The sequence below is a fragment of the Bison bison genome, unplaced genomic scaffold, assembly GCF_000754665.1.
Source record: "Bison bison bison isolate TAMUID 2011002044 unplaced genomic scaffold, Bison_UMD1.0 scf7180017864322, whole genome shotgun sequence".
Taxonomy (NCBI): domain Eukaryota; kingdom Metazoa; phylum Chordata; class Mammalia; order Artiodactyla; family Bovidae; genus Bison; species Bison bison.
In genome coordinates this window covers 2,371,596-2,389,095 of record NW_011494894.1, presented here as the reverse complement: position 1 = coordinate 2,389,095, position 17,500 = coordinate 2,371,596, and the positions used below count along the sequence as shown (strand labels likewise).

Below are 17,500 nucleotides of genomic sequence, written 5' to 3'. Positions count from 1 at the left end.
CATAAAGCACTGTTTTATTATATCACAACACTGCAGATCACTGTACCAAGAGGAGTGATGGAGGGAACATGGACACCTACACACACACACACACACATATACACATGTACACAGTAACAATTTTCTCCCTGTGCTCCATGTTCCCCTCCTAGAACTAAAGTATTGGGAGGATTCCTGGAAGAACTAGGCTCTAGAAACTGGTTGCTCCTCAGCCAATTGGCAAAAGCCCTTCAATCTGTCAGCTTCTGATGGTGCCCCACCAAGGTCCAAACCCCATCCCAGTCCACTGTGGCCCTCGACCTTTCTTTGCCTAAAGATGCTTAACCAGTGGTTCAAGATCCTGCCTGTTTCTGCCTTCCCATGCTGCCCAGTTTGCTGGCACAGAATGAGGAGGAAACATGCCTTCCACTTAAGGAGCTCGGCCAGGGAAGGAGAGAGATAAAAGGCTGAAGTTGCTACACAATTCAAAAGCAAACAGGACGGAAAACAGAACTTTTCTTTCAAGGCCAAGTAAAACATGGGTGAAGCAGAGTCTGCAATGGGTCAGCCTGCAAAAGGGGGCCAGTGATGCAACTCAGGCATCGGGTACAAAACCCACCGCAGAGAGAGGGGAGCATTGGAGAAGGCAGTACGTTTTGGCAGATCATGGCTTCTCCATGGCAGAGATAAGAACTTTACACACGGCGGGTGGGCAGGGGAGGGTCGGGGGGAAGAGTACCCAGCCCTAATAAACTAATCTCAGCTAATGTAATGTTTATCGAGTTCCTTGGATAATGATACCATGCGTGTCATTACCATCATCAAAACCCAATCTCTGTTTTAAAAAGTTACAGATGATTAACACAACATCAAGTTGTTGCAAACAATTACTTAAAACCCCCACACAGACACAGACGCGGGTGCGTGCACACACACACACGCACACACACAGAACCAGGAGGTCCCCATATTCTGTAGAATGAAGGAGGCTGCAGCTGTAGGCCGACAGCTTTCATATCCTCATTTGAATAATGTGTCCTGAATCTGTCACTTTATTCATTCTCCTTATGCTCAGTGTACTCTACATCAACAACAAATTAAGTTGTAAATAAGAGACAATCATCACTTTTGTTTTTAAGCAGCTACTGCAGAGAGAATTTCAATGTACGCTCCTTTCGACAGGGGGGAGAAAGAGGTGCTAGAGTTTGCTTTCCGAAGCACAAATATGGGGAAACTACCAGAAACAAAAACAGAAACAGTTCACTGTGGCCAAGGGGAAGGAAAAAAATTCTCTAAAGCGCATCCCTCCAGGACCAGCTGAAATTTCTTCCAAGGAGTTACTCAGACACAAAAAGACAGAGGAGAAGTTTCCGGGACTAGAAGGAAAATCTGTGCGCTCAGTCCTTTGGTCTTAGTACACAAGGAGCCTCCGTGCTTGGCACAGCTTTGGACCGAGGGACAAGTGCATTAAATCAATTACAACACAGGTGTATTCACCAAACCGCCCCACACTCATCCCCATTAACTTCCAAGTGTTCAAATGACTACCTCGTGCACAGAAATTGAAAACATTAACACTGAAAAACATCCTTACCTTTACATCAGAGAAGTAGGTCTTCAGCATGTTGGAGCTGGGATAACGGGTATAAAAGAACATGAGCTTTGCTTTTTTCAAGTGATTGGGTGACAATCCTTCCTGCATGTAGGATGCAGTTGGTTAAGGAGATAATTTCTTGAAACACAAGTACCTACCATCCCTCCCTCCCCCGTGCCAGGAGTCTGGAGGCCCAACCAGTAGCCATGGGAATTCTGGAAGATAAACGACTCTGGCCATGGAATCCATCACTAACTTGCTGTTGCTGGCTCAGAATGACCATTGCTGGTCAGAAATTGCCAAACATAATGGTGAGGATGCACGATTTAGTTGTGGGATCTTGGTGACTTCCTGGTGAGGATGGCAAAACATTTATTCCCCGTTTGAGGTCCTTAGGCTATCTATATGTTCACTTGTTGCTAAGGAGACAAATGCGCCCAACAGGTATTGCACAACTCTTATCATGAGAGTTTTTTTCTTCTTTGCATTACAGTTCTGTTTGTTCTTCTCTTTGCTCTCTGCAGTTGACATCCAATTATTATACTAACGTAAGTGAAAATACAAAATGCATTATTTTGATCACTGTTAGGCAAGCTTCACATTTTACCTTTTAGTGCTAATATAAGGGAGCATCTTGACTCACTTTCTTCCTATCTTATTATTATATCTTGTTAATTGTTTCCTTTTCAATAATAGCTAAAACTTGGGAGGGGTAGTTTGGGCACTGAGAGAACAGGGAGGGGGTGTCGCTTTTGTTAAAGCGAGGATCCAAAACCAGATACAATTTGCCTCTCCTGGATTTATAGTTAACTCCTTGGAGAGTGGCACAGTGGTTGGGGCTAACAAATCAATAAATGTGGGTTAGCAGATCAATAAATGGCCACTTACCCAAAATAAGAAGGCCTATTTATCTGGAAACATCATTACCTTTTAGATCTGTAAACAGCAGCAACTAAAACAGTTCCCAAGAGAATGTGAGGCTAACCATAACAATCCCGGCTTCCTGATTCTCCCCCAGATTCTTGGCACTCCTCAGCACGCTCGGAGCGGGGATGGCTCTGGTCACATCTGTGCCGCAGCCTGGCCCTGCCATTTCCTCAGCAAATTAATGGCTTTATAATTTATCAGAAATGAAGACGCACGTGGAGAAAATCAATGTGGTCCCCCACAAGGTCAATTAAGGGTCCTTCCTAGAAGCTTCTCTAAGGATTTTCTCTTAAAAGAGTCTGGGAAAAAAAAATAAATAAATAGGGAAAAAGAAGAAAAGAAAATGTGCACGTGTGGTTGTATGCACACACGCACAAGCACACACATGCTTGGCTAACACACTCCACAACCATTTCACACCACAGGAAGCAAGGACAAATAAACACAGATATTTAAGAAAGGTAAAGGTTTCTAAATGACCTCCATCAAGTGCAGCGTGACCAACCTCAGGAACAGAGAGGGAAACCTGGAAGTTCCTAGAGAAGCGTAATCGAATTAATATTGATAAGCTCTTGTCTACGTATAACAGGGGGCTTAACCAAATATAATGCCGAGAATTTGATCAATTAGCATTCCCCTTAGTATCATGCAATTTGAAAAAGATCACCTTGGTCTGCGAATTGAAAAGTTAATGCCTTTTGTTTCCACTGAAAATAAACACTAAACACTGAAGAAAGAAATTTTGATGTGAGATCTGTAAGCCAAAGCAGCTTAACTGAACTTGTGTTTTTGTTTGAGATCCTTAATGATTACAAAGACGATAATTTATGACTGACATACTTCTTGTGCCAAGGAAAGAGCTGAAAGGCCCTCCAGTAACCTCCATTAGACCGAGAGAGGGGACTAAAGGAGCCCGGCACACTTCAGGACCATCTGTCCAAATGGATAAGTGAAATAATAGTTGCAAGCTGTCTCCTATTGCCTCGTGATAAGAGTTTTAGGCAAGTCCAAACTTCAACAAACATGCTCAGATCTGGGTTCTAATCTGTTCTTTCAGACCGGCTACATTCAAACAACTTGGTACATTTAATTATTAGCGGGGAAAAGTCCCAGATCTTTTCAAATTTGGTCTCATACAAATCAAACTGCTTTGCTGTGGCTTTCAGAGATTTCTTGAGCCACCAAAACTTCCTGGAGCTTTCAATGTCTTTAAATTATGCTAAGATGTTTTCATCATTTTTATTAAAAAAAAAAAAACAAAACAAAAGAGCAAAGTATCCATCTTCTTTTGATTGGGATTTAGAGGCTTTTTATTTCATGACAAAATCATCCTAATTTGAATTTCTCAAGTCCATTTTTTTTTTTTTTGCTTTAAAATGCTTCCTGTTGGAAATACTTGGAATTGATCAGTGGCAACAGAACACAGAATGCATCTTTATATCTTGCTCATCATGTAATGAAGATAAAATTCCCGTAAAATATATGTTTCTAATAAACTATTAAAAATAGCTAATGAAAGATTTAAAAGCCAACAGTTAGATAATCCTTTCTTTTCCTCCTCAAAATAAATCTGAACTGACCAATTGGTTAATTTCCCTTTTAAGTGCTTGTGCTGAAAAGCAACTGTTCTTCCAAGAAAGCACTAGCTGTTTCCAGGATACTTACACACGCACAATGACTCATGATGGAATAGATTCAGTAAACATACAGCTGTACTGAACACGAGCTAAGCTCCATTCAAGGCCAGGAAAGAAAATGAGCACAAATAAATATTAAGGAGGTAAAGGGGGGGCGGGGTGAGGGGGGATGGAGCGCAAACAAGATCTGTCCCGGCAGCTCATGTGGCTTTGCCTCAATTCTCTTAGCCATAGCTTTGTGAAGACAGATGACATTCAATTCTATGTATAATGCAAAATAGACAATAACTGCTGAAACTTGAGACAGCTGCCAGGTGTAAAAAAAAAAAAAAAGGAAAAGAAAAGAAAAAGAAAAAAAAAGAAGAAAAGATGATAAATCCATAAATTAATGAAAGACATCTGCTGGGGAATATAAAAGATCAGAGAAGTAGGGGACTGCAGCTGAACCTAAAACGGTGTTCAAACAACCTGAGAATGTAAGTGTTGTCTGTTTACCAAGCAGGGTACAACCTCACCTAAACAACAGCCGCAGGAGGAGCAGTGGAGGCAGCAAAAAGGCAAATGGGAGGATAAGAGGTTGTGAAGCCTGCAGGAAGAAAATTCTTTCTTTCCCCAACTGAATCCTGAATCGTGCCTAGAGATTTTACGTGCTGCAGGGCCAACCAAATAGACCGGGAGTACTAATTCTCAAACGTTTTTAAAATCTGGAGGATTTTAGCTTTCTCCTTAAGCTCTGATTTGCTATGTTTCTAAGAGACTTTTCCCCTTAGACACCTTAAATGGGCAGAAAAGATCTAAATTCTCACATGTCATAAAGAGACAGAGCCAGTTGTGGCTCCACCAGAAGTTTAACATAATCAATGGGATGTGTAGTTTATGGAATTTTTTTTTTAATGTACTTACTTCATAATCAGAGGGAGGGAGAAGAGAGGAACCCAGGGTGTTCCAGTCTTTAATAGTCATGTTTCCCTACAGATAATACACCTAACATAACTAACTCCTGTGGCCCCACATGACTTCCAAAATAGTAAAAAATCAACTTCTATGGATTCATTCATATTTTAGAAATTCACTTTGAATTCAGGTGTTCTGGGTGGATTTTTAGCTTCAAATCATCAAGCCATTTTTCTTTTTGAACCTCAAGTATTTTTTAACATTCCCCCTAAAAGCCCACCAGGGAAAGCTGGCTGCTGGGGTGCAGAGGCTCAGTTTCTTCACCTGCATGTCTTAACCGCGCCTGGAACATGGCTCTTGTGCTTTACTTGGCTGCATGCAAATGTTTGAGGCCCGAACAAGGCTATTTTTCTTGAGATGCAAAGAGGATGCATGACAAGGAACATCAGGAGGAAAAACAATTGGCTGGCTGTTTCCTTTGGAATTTGAATAAAACTTAATATTTGATTAAATAGATTCATTTGCAAAGACACTGAACAAATTTTTATATCCAAGACATGAGCTTTTGGGGCAGGTGCACTGACATTCAGTTTACCATGCACACATTCACTATTGCCCTTCTATCAGAAAAGATACCAAGGTAGTGCATTCCATGATATAGAACATAAACGCTTTATGTGCGGGACTTGGAATGGATTTATCTGATAAGCTGGTGTCCTTGATAGTTCTTATCTTGGCTCCTTTGTTCAAAGAAACAGATGATGCCTTTGGGGTGGGAAAGAATCGTTCCCTAAGTATTCAATTATCTGTTACAGTTTGGAAAGCCATGAACTAAAGAGAAAAGCAATAATGGAAATCATGAAGATACCATTTCATCCCATTTCTCCTCATTTCGATTGAGCTTTTCAAAGAATAACTGCATAACAGGTTCAGATATGGCCTTGTCTACCTAAATTGAAGTCCACTCACTTGCTGTGATTCCTAGAGATTTCTTTGAACTAAAAGCTTGAGAATTTTGCCTAGGCATCATCATCAAGAAAGTCAAGGGAAGAACTCATTGCCACACAAGGTCAGAGACGAGAGAAAAGGACATCCAGTCTCCCAACAAACACTCCTGTTCTCACTGCCTTCAGAACTGTGTAGACTCCAGAAAATGGTACTCACCTATCTTTTTCCTGAGAAACAATATAGCAAAGAGATAAATGGTTAACAGGGCGAGGTTGTGGAGGGGAAAAGAGAAAGAAACAGAAGCTGGAAGGACAGCAGGAAGGAAATGTAATCATTAATTGCAGGAAGACGCCAAAACTATTTAGCGACACACAAGAAATAACTCCAGGTGTAAGCAACTAGTATTTCATAGGAACACAGGTGTTTCCAAACCATCCCTGTTGAGCAGAATCTTCTACCATAAGAGAAAGAAGTTATTCATTCCTTTGAAGAAGCAGCAACTAAATTCTCTTTAAAGCCTTTGATATGTATAGAAAGAAAAGGAAGTTCTTCCTATTCAAATCCTCAGAATTCCTCAGGGGATTTAGAGAGGGTAAGACAGGAGCAAAAGCAACACTTTCAGCAATCCAAAGATGGTTTTCTTAGAAGATTCAACTTATTTAAAAACAACAACCAGAAACCAGCATCTTGAGTTTTAGAGTTAAGTATGGCCTTATAGGACTGAAACCTGGCTTCAATAGTCATCCAAATGGGCATGTCCCTTTCCTGTGTGTGTGTGTGTGTGTGTGTGTGTGTGTGTGCGTGTGTGAGACAGAGACAGTGAGGAGAGAGAGAACCCACCATCACTACAACTGGCTTCAAAATGAAGTAAGAGATCTCCGAGGAGCAATGGGGTCTGGCCCTGGACATGAGCCTGGTATGAGCCCCAGAAGAAGCTCTCCTGCAAGGTGTAAAAAAAAAAAAAAAAAAATTCATGCCTGTGCCTTTGTTTGTTGCCTTTCTCATCACCAACAGCTATATTCCAATTTGACCAATGTTTGTTGCCTGCTTATGAGGTGTATGACATGGTGCCTGGCACAGCTTTGATTCAGTACTGGTGGATTCAACCTCAGATCTCTGAAAGTTAAGATTTGTAAATCAGCAACCAAACCAAGACTCATCTGTTTACGTCTTAAGTCCTCACATCTTTCCCTCCAGACATTATCCTCTTCTTCCTCTCTACAAAAAGAGACTCTGTGCTTAACTGCCCAAGTGGGTCTCATATGTGTATCGCACATTCACCTTATCAGAAATCTTCGCTGCTATCTTGAATAGGCTGGAAAGATGACTTTCATATCAAGGAAAACACATTTCTACCACAGCTGGGACTTTGCCCTTACATGGCAGCCTCTGGAGTGGGTTTAGATATGAAAATGCCAATCTCTAGTCATCAAGACGATTGCTCAAAACCCTCACGTTTGCAACAGCCAACTTAATAGCTAAATTTTATATCCATCTGACAATTTCTTATAAAAGAAACAGGCCTCTACTTGCCCCCAAATGCTACTATTCTACACCCCCAAAACATCAACAACCACACGATTTTTTAAAAATTTACTGAAAGGACCAATTTATAGAGAAAACAAAAAAACATGAGTTAAAAATAACTAGAGTTCAGGACAGGTCTAATGAAAAAATGTAACTGGCATTTCAAAAGTCAGGTTCAAAATATAAAAGAGACCTAAAAAGAGGCATTTTTAAAGTTGAATACAGCTGAGTTTTATATTTAATTGTGCTCTCTTGCTTTCCAAAATAATTTGCTTTGTGTATGTTAGGACAAAAGATTTCTGTGTATGGCTGAACAGAGGTTAATCATGCATAGAGGCAGCTGCACCAGACCCGAAGAACAGACCTTGGGTGAACGAGAGAGACGGATGTCGTCTGAATAAATTAGTACCTGTATATTTCCTTAAAAAAAAAAATCCCCCTTAAAGAATAAGGAGAGCATCTAACTCCCCATCCACATCCATCCTCTCCCACTGCAGCCTCCCACCAGCAAACTGTTCCTCCTAAGATTTAATCAGGCCTTCTTTAAACAGACCAGGAGCCTTCTAGATGGCTAAAGGGAGAATTCTTCTTACGGAATCTTGGGGATCTCGAAACTGACTTTACTCCAGTATGAGTCTTACTGTGTTAAAATCTGATGAGTGCAATATTACACTGAGATTTCCTCCCTCCCCCATCCTCTAAAAATACTCTTGAGGGAGAAAAAGAATAAGAAGATAATACGGGAAGAAACAGCAGAAAAAAAAAACACTGCTGCAAAAGCACAGATGAAATAGGAGCGCTTGGGAGCAATCAACAACTTGTGAAAGTTGCAGGGATGTTGGTTTCCTGTAAAGCTTTTGTGCAACCAGAAGCCCCACGCACGTGTTGATAAAAGCCTATGCCTCCGAACAAGAGGGCAGACTGGAGAAGACAGGAATCTACATGACTCTAAAACCTGGGTAAACCTGACCTTGGGGGAAGACTTTTGGCTTTCGGTTTGTTTTCTCCTTGGGCTGGGGTGGGGGTGGGGTGCAAATGAAAGGATATTGCACTTCCCGAATACGGTGAGATCTCAGACATGTCTTGAAGATCGCCACACTCGGATTTGATGAGAGACAAGGAGAGCCCTTCCGCGGTGCTGGGTGGGTGTGCTGGTGAACAGGGGTGGTGGCTCAGGTGGTGGGACGACATCTTGGTCCTCAGACTCGTGGTCTCCCTAGTTAAGTCTAAGGATTCAGGAGAGGCTCGGTCTTTCCCCGAGAAGGAGCCGGTGGGAGCACCTATTGGACTCTGAAACGGGTAGGCCATCAAGGGGAGGGGGAAGGGGTGGCGGAAGGTGGACGTGGTGAAGCCCGCGGTGGCCGACAGGGGCGACTGGTGCAGGGGCTGGTGGTGGCCGCCGGCGGGGGGGCCGGAGGCAGACTGGTCCGAGGAGTTTTTGCGGACCACCAGGGGCAGGGCTTCCGTCTGGTCTGTGGAACCCGGCATCTGCACGTTGCCAAAGGTGTCCAGGGGATTCGGAATGATGACATCGCCAAAGCACTGCAGGCGCTGGTTGGCGGTGTGGAAGTTGTGGTTCTCCCCGTTGACTGCAAACCTGGCCTGGGGGATCTGCAGCGGTGGGAAGACCTGAGGAACTTGGCGGGAGGGTTTGGCCGAGAAGACTTTGACCACCGTGTCCACCACCTGCGACATGGCAGTGTTCAGTTCCTGTTTCAAGGTCTCGGCCAAGTGTTTGCCTTCAGGCTGCAGGGAGTTGGGCCCGGGGTCTCGTTCTTTGTGGCTGCCTTCTCGCTTGGGCTTGTTTTCGGCCATTTCCTGCTCCCGGATCAGGGCCCGGGCTCGGTCGATGAACTGCCCCGGGTCCAGCTCGCACATCTCATTGTCTGACCTCCCCACCGAGTCCTGGGCCCTGGCCTCCAGGATCTCGGAGCGCATGCTGTCTTCAGACAGGTTACCATCTTCATCATTTTCAGAATCGGTGCTGTCATAGATTTGGTAGAACTTTTCCTGCAGCTGGCGCAGCTGTTTCTGCATGTCCTCCAGCTGCTGCTTCAGCTGTCGGCGCTCCTCTCGCTTCTGTTCTTTGCGGGCTGAAACCAGCTGCTGGAAACTCTGCTGCTGCTGCTGGGGCAGCTTCTGCTTGCGTTTGTTTTCTCGGTAACTTTCTCGGGGACTCACAGACTGCGGGGCCATCTCTCTTTCATTTTCATTGCCCCGTAATGCCACACTGGGGGAATGGCTCATACCCCGGATTATATTCTCAACCCGGGCGCGCTTTGCTCTCAGGTGCTCGTCACATAAGCGATCCATATCAAACTGGCTCATAGTAGGCCTGCCAAAAGGGGAAAGACACTCTGGGGGGCTGTCTCTTGAAGAGTTGCTGCATATATCCTCCTGATGTACTTCGGAGCCTGTACTAGAGAGACCGCTGGCTTGGAAACTGGGCTCCGTGCCACCATTTTTGTTCATGTTATTTTTCAACAGCTGGGAAATTATAGTTGCTCCTGGAAAAGGCATCATGGCATCTTCATACGAGTTCGCCCTCTTCAGCAGCTTGCGGAGTACGTTTGACTTCTCCCCATCTGCATGCTGCACCACTGAATACTCAACATCCTGCTCGGAACCTTGGGGATTCATGGCACTAAAAAACGTGGCTCTTGCCTTAGCGAAAAATGCAGATGCTGTCCCTACCGTCCTTTTCACTCCAATGTCAACTCTTCTCCTCTTGGTTTGCCGGCTTAAGAGGGCTGTGCTGTCATGGTCAGGCATCACTGGACAGTTATTGTGCCATCTTCAAAAGCTCGTCAGCTGGGCACAGCTCAAGAATCCCGGGACCCTGGCCAACAGAACAAAAGGACTGATGAATCATTTTCTTTAAATTTCTCCAAATTTCCTGACCTCAATCCTGAATCAAATGCAAAATGCATAGGCTCTGGGATTTATGGCACATTACAATTATTGCAATTTATTATGCACTCTGCTTGAAATGAAACATTTTTAAATATTTCTGCTCCACTGGTTTAAGATGGATTAAGATTAAAAAAAAAAAAAAAAGCAAAAACTGCTTAAGCACCAGTAATATGATTCTCTTTCACAAATGCCTAAAATGATACTGTTTATCTTCAGAAGAAACAGTAGATTATAAGAACACAGCCTCTGACAACCAATTGATTAAATTTTGGGCACTGAGATTCATATTACAAAAGCAGATAAAAGTGGTCCATACTTAAGAAATAAGGTTAAATTTTGAGGATGCATGAAATCTGAATGAAAAATTCCATTTCTGCAATAGAATTATTGTGGCTTTAATGCTATTAAGGGGAAATGAGTCTAAAAAATGCAAATATTTCACATACATCCTTTATTACTGAATTTTAAAATATTTTTGTCATATGTGAAATGGGGAAGAGAACACTCCCATCAGCATCTTTCCAACACAAATGGTCAATTTAACATGGAAATAAATGCACAAATACTCATTTTACAAGTCTGCTTATTTAGCACAGATATGCGCTTTTTTTAATACTAAAAATCACATCTGAAGATGGTGTCTGTTGCTGGATTTTAATTTAAGTATGAGAATATTTATAAATTTTCATCTTGTCTTTTTGATGACTTAAATTTTAAAGTTGGACTCAGTGCAAAAGAAGGACATTATCACATTTTAGAAATCCATATGTGGAACAATAAATTGAGTTAGGCAAGGATAAATACATCATCAGTACTAGTTTTTTTTTTTTCCTATCATCTTCCAAAATAATACTTCAAATGCCTGAAGAAACTCTTTAACATACACCACTTGTGAATCTTATTTCTTATGCCAAATTAAAACATTGAAAAAAAAGACACAGAAAAAAAAAAGACTGAAAGGAGATACATAAAGGAGAAAGAAGATAACATCAATTAACTATGTGAGAAAGGGAAATACTGTCTCTGCATATGAACTTCCATTGTTTCTTGGGAACACAATATAAAAAAAGAATATCCTTCCTTGCATTTTATAAAAGGCACTTGACATATTTTGTGGTGTTAACCAGTGATGGCTAACCCCCAATTCTGTCTAAACGTTAAGATGTCACATCTCCTTGCTTACAATGGATGTTTTAAGAAGAAAACGAAAAAAAAATTTTTTTCACACGAGATTTATCTAATATTAAACTTCACGTTTGCTTAACAGAGCACATCTTCACAATAACAGGGTCTATTGCCAAAGGCAGCGTGCAGAGTGTTTGGAAGAGCTCCCATCTCTTTCGGTTCACCTGTAAAAACATCTACGTGCTCCCTAGGACTGCATCTGTGGCTAGTTTTAAAGAATGACTATCCATGCAAATAGGCATAATTTCAGCATGAAATAACCTGTAAAAATCAAGAAAAAGCTCAATGCTTAGATGGCAGTGTGTATTTTTTTTTTAAGTGACAAAGATGTCATCCTGCAACCCTTGTTCCCAGTTTTCCTATGAAGATGCAACCTTTAAATAAAACCTGGTTCAGAGTGTCAAGAAAGCAATACGATGCTTCTTTATATGTTTTTTGGATGCTTGAGGGTAAAATAGTTTTTGTGTGCCTCAGGATGAAATTTCCTAAACTTGGAATGGAATCAGATCTTGATAACTTCAGCATTAGAGTTCAAAATTGAATTCAAGATGATTGTGACCCCTCACACATTAATAAATGAAATTGGCTTCCGGAATACAAGAATCCAATGGCAAATATTTCACTAACATGTTAGATCTGATAAATCAGGTACAGCTGTCAAGTGAGAGCAAAAGGGGGGGAAACTGAGACAAACAAGAAAAAAGATGAATTATTTTAAAGCTCAGAAAGACTCGCATATTGAGGGGGACATTTTTTGCAAGGAGGACTCTGTGTGTATATATCAGCTTTTCAAAAAGAGAGTTCATTGCCCGTCTTTAAAAATTTTACCTCTTGTCTTTTTGTGTGTAAATCATTTCCCCCTTAATAGCACCTGAAAAGCACACAGGTCTCCAATCAAAATGTCGAATAAACTTTCTGCAGTATTTTCTTCCCTTGTTCCTCCTAACATCCTATCTGGATTTTCCTCCTACCCATCCTTGTTATAGGAAGAGCATCTCTGCAAGAGAGGCTCAGAAACAACATGCTGGTCTAAGAGATGAACACAAGGTCACCCACAGCCATCCTTCCTTTCCCAGCTGCCCCTACCTCTGCGTCAACTGCACTTCCTCTCCTCTAGCCTAGGTATCAACAGCTGCATCCCCACCTCATGCCTGAGCCAAGAGGAGGGCTGTGCTCTTTCTAAGGTGGAAAGAAATGATACGCTCATCTTCAGTGGCGAATGCGTGTTAATTAAACATGATCGTTGGGTGTTATAAGAAGAAAATATCCTGTAACTTCTTTAAAATTCCCCAAACGAAACTGGTTTTTGCAATTCTCTTTCAACTGGTCAGCATTCTTAGATCATATAATAATTTGTTTCTGTTTGGGGCTAAGGGTCTTTTAGGTCTTATTGTAAAATGTACAGCTGAGACATAACAATCAGGACAAAACAAATGGGAAAACTAGGAAAAATGATATAATCCAGCAAAACAAGGCATTATATTAATAGGCGTGAATAAATAACTCTCTCCATATAGCTTTGAGCTGAATTCAAAAATGAAGGTATAGGAGTCATACACATTGGAATTATAACCCATGGAGGCTATAGGCGAGATTAAATAAAATAACTAGTGACTATAGTACTTTATCAGCATCATGTTTCATAAATAGTATATATGAATATTTTACCACACAAGAAAATGCATTGTTAAATGACTATAAGTTAAATCACCTGAAAATGCTTTCAAAAGTGCTTCCATGACTTCCCAGTTCAGAATTTAGAGAATGCTATGGAATGAATTTATCAGTGATATCAACCTGCCCATTAAAGATTTTTAAAAATTCCCTTATTTATTAATATATGTATTAAGCCATATGTTTCAACTACAATTATTATTGATTTTTATTATATTTAATTTTAATCTTGAGTTTAACCTGGCAATGGGAAACCTTCTGATCAGCACTGGTGAACATCAATATCAGCAAGTATGTAGAAAAATACTGATACAGAATTTGAACCCAAATGTATTATCGATTGATACACATATTCTATTCCTTTAATTAATATGAAAATCTACATAGAATATTTTATTATTAAATATTGGGTTGTACCACTTGGCATCTAACTACACAAATGCTTTGATAATTTCTATATGAGGAGTATCTTAACATTAGCAGATTCTTCCCAAAGAAAAGAACAAACATCCAAGTATAATCAAGTCAGATTTTAAGGACTCCACAACATTCATTAAAATCTGAATTATCTGAAGAATGTCAGATAACTTTACAAGGAGAATCCTAAGGAAGCCGATGATAATGTAAGTAGAAAAGAATTTTCAGGGGAGGATTTCAAAGGAACACTGCAGTGTGAAGTAGAAAGTGGTGAAGTGCTCTGCTTTAAGTTTATGGGTGGATGAGTCCCTTCGCGTTCACCTGAACCTACCAAACACTGTTAACAGGCTATACCCCAATACAAAATTAAAAGTTTAAAGTTTTGGGGGAAAAAGTTATTTGGAAGGGGGTGCAACCTTTACGCCTCTATCTGGAGTCCAGATTCTGGACAAAGATGTGTTCACTATGGTTTTTATTCAAATAGTTCAGGTAAATCTTTCATGAGATGGGGAAGAAGGTATGATTGGAGTGGTTTCCTGCTTGGATTATATAGATCATCAGTTTTGATTGATAAAATGATTTGAAGAAATTGCTCAAGCCTATGCTTTTACTTCTTTTAGAAAACCACCTTTAAGTGGGCCTCTGATCTACTTGGGTCAAGTCTCTTATGAAATTTCAAGTGGAATAACACCAACAAAGAACACTGTGAATCCATCTGGAAATCAGTAATTCAAGGGGGAAAATCAGATGACTTGATTTAGGTACTCCTCACCCCCACCCCCTGCCGTGCCCCCCCAGGCCCCCTACCAAGCCGTCCCCTTCACTGTATTTAAGAGTCCATTTCTGCTAATTAGCAACTTTCTCCTTGGAGAAGTTCCTGCTATAAGGTTAAGAAAGCCTTTGGTGTTTACTGTGAATAATCCACTTGATATTAGTTAATACTTAAATTAATTGTCAAAGCTTATAACAGATTCTAAATTTTCCTATCATAGAGTTCTCAAATCAGAACCATTTCATTTAAAATTCCTCCATTCTATCAAAAATTCCATATATTTTTCACCTGCAAGATGAAAACAGCAATTTTCTGGAACATGCCTAAAATATTCATTTCTACTTATTTAAAAAGTAATAATTCACCAGATTAGTAAACAAAAGGGAGTGAGAAATAACTTTAAGAAGAAACAATTTTTTTTCTTTCTGAAGACAACTGAAATACTCTAACTGTCCTTTGAAGCTTTAGAATACACCAGGCAATAGGTTTTAGAAATTTCTTATGTATATGTCCTTTACAATATATACGGATACTTAATTAGAATCCAATTATAACGTATCAGGCACAATCCATCTTTCTATTATTAAATTACTAACATTTTATAAGCTTTTATTAATCTTGAACCTTACCATTCCTTATCTTAACAGTTGTAAATGCAAACAATACCTATAAGAAATTCATGAAAAAAGGCCTATTTCACTTTGAATTAATAAAGAGCACGCCTGGCAGCTAGGTTATGTTTTAAGATTATAAGTGCTACTTACAGAAGAAAGATGTTAGGGAATGAATAAAGTGAGAACAAAGATGAATGTTACGTATGCATGACATTTTTCCCACAAGGTGGTGATTAAACTAAATAGAATTCTGGATAATGGACACATAAAAATATCAATAAGTGCCCAGCACAGAAAATACTTAATAAAAATAAAGCAAATGAACATATCCATAGATGACATATTAATTATGAAAGAACTGCAAAAGCATCCAAGAAAAGTATTAGGAGGAACTTGGATGTTTAAGTTGAAAGAATAAATGACATACACTCTCTCATTTTCATGAAACAATGATCATCCACCAAGCAACCAAACCAACCAGCAAAAACCATTCGCCATCTAATCTAATTCTATGCAACTCAAGAAGCAGCCTGGTTGAAAGAAAATAAATAAATAAATAAAAGATCAGATGTTGAGAATCCAGATATAGTGCCTACACTGAATTCTCAATAGCCTCCTTCACACACGAAGCCACAGTCCTTACCTTCCTTAGTTTTACCATTGCAGAAACAGGTCCACGGTGTAGCACATGGACAGGTTAACCAAATTACTCCCCCTTTTCTTCATCACCACCCACAGCCCATTTAATTTTGAAAATGCTCAGAAGTTCTTGCAAGAAACTCTTCAGAGAGCGAACTGCCTGCATCTTGCATCAAATAGAAAAGCACAGTTACCTCTCACATACTTGAGATTTTCCTTCTCCATCAAAATACTAACTAGGACATCTGGCACATGTCTGGTACAATGACAGGCTCATTCTACTTTATGAGAGTATTTAACATACGACTTGAAAGAGTTTATGCACATACCTATTCTTTCTGGGCAGGGAGAAAGCACGCTAAAAAGATAAGCATTAACAACAGTAACACTTTCAAACTCACTTTGGTATTCTTGGCAGTTACACATACTACCCATGGATGTCCAAATCACACATACACACACACACACACACACACACATACATACAAAAGAAAGCTCTCATCACTCCCCCGCAACGCCCCCACAGACCTGGGAGACAGGCGTAAACCAGAGGGAAGCAAAGAGAAAGTCAATGTCCCTCCACCTGCTGCCTGAAGTGGGGGGTAATTTCAGCTGCCTGGCAGACAGAAGCCTGAGACACAGCCTCCCTAGAAGCCTGCCAACATCCTTAAGAAAAATAAACAAACACATACCAACTTGTCCCCCACCCCCAACCAAAGGACTCACATGGCAGGGCTCAAAACATAACAACAGCCTAGTTCCCATTAGCCCGGACAATCCTATTAACCAGGGCAACCATAAATTCATAAACCTCTACAACCCTGGAGCACAGCACCGTGGTCTGGAACGGTACAGACATACACAGACACAGAGGAAATTTGCACCTGTCTTTCTTGACACAACACACCTGTCAGGCCCTGCCCATGCACAGCCCTCGGGCTAATAGACCTCTGCCTACGTAGTCTAGGAAAGTACATTTTTTTTTTTTTTCCCTTTTGGTAAGGGAGGTTATAGATGGGAGAGAGGGTGGGGTGGGGAGAGAGGAAGAGAAGAGACTTCTAGCCTTGACTTTGAGAGAAGGCCACCCTGTGCTTGCACTGTTTTCATAAGCTCAAGGAGACAACCAGACCTTCTTGGAAAAATAAAAACAAGCAGGTGAGTTCTCAGCCTTCCCCCAGGCGGAGTGGGTTCTGGATTGCCAAGAACAGCCTTTTCACACTCCAACCTGCCTCCTTGGGCTATTTAAGACTGTCGATCAACCCCTCCTCCCAGTTCTTCTCAGCCTGCCAAGAGGACTCTCTACTTCCGAAAAAAAAAAAAAAAAAAAAGCTGAAAAAGTGGCGGGAGACCTGTGAGTCTCCCTCCAAAACTACTCCCCGTCTAACTTCACTCCCGCGCCCCCCACCCCCGGCCCCTCCAATCCACACTCTCCACCTATGTTGAGTTTTAGCCGGAGGAGTAACTGGCGGGCACACCCGAAGGACCAACAACTTGCTAAACCGGGGGCTTTGGGGAATGTCTCCCCCCGACCCCAGCTTGCCCTCGTCGCCCCCTCTCCTTGTCTGTTCAGGCAGGATAGCCGCTCTCCCCGCGCCGCTCCCCCCTCCTCCGGACTTTTCTTCCCAGTAGCAATCACGCTCACCTCTCCATTCCTCCCTTTCCAGTCCTCCGAAGTGGGGCAAAATTGTAGGTACCACCCAGACGAACCAAGATCAGATGGAAGCAGCCCAACCGAACCGGCCGCCGGCGTTGACTGCGAGCAGATCCTCTGGGCAAGAAC

The 17,500-nt window shown here is 41.3% G+C and overlaps 1 protein-coding gene across 9 annotated transcripts in view; it reads right to left on the bottom strand.

Moving 5' to 3' along the window:
* The window catches only part of PROX1 (prospero homeobox 1), a 60,368-nt gene that overhangs the window by 36,653 nt on the left and 6,215 nt on the right, over positions 1–17,500 (bottom strand). For 8 of the 9 annotated variants that reach the window (XM_010853052.1, XM_010853055.1, XM_010853054.1 and 5 more), the window contains exons 2-3: positions 8,554–10,345; positions 1,574–1,681 (exon numbers count right to left, since the gene is read on the bottom strand). In XM_010853052.1, coding sequence (XP_010851354.1) covers positions 1,574–1,681; positions 8,554–10,278 — 1,833 coding nt within the window. In that variant the 5' untranslated portion in view covers positions 10,279–10,345. Of the gene's footprint in view, positions 1–1,573; positions 1,682–8,553; positions 10,346–17,362; positions 17,495–17,500 lie in introns of those variants that run through there. The other variant, XM_010853057.1, reaches the window with a different exon arrangement.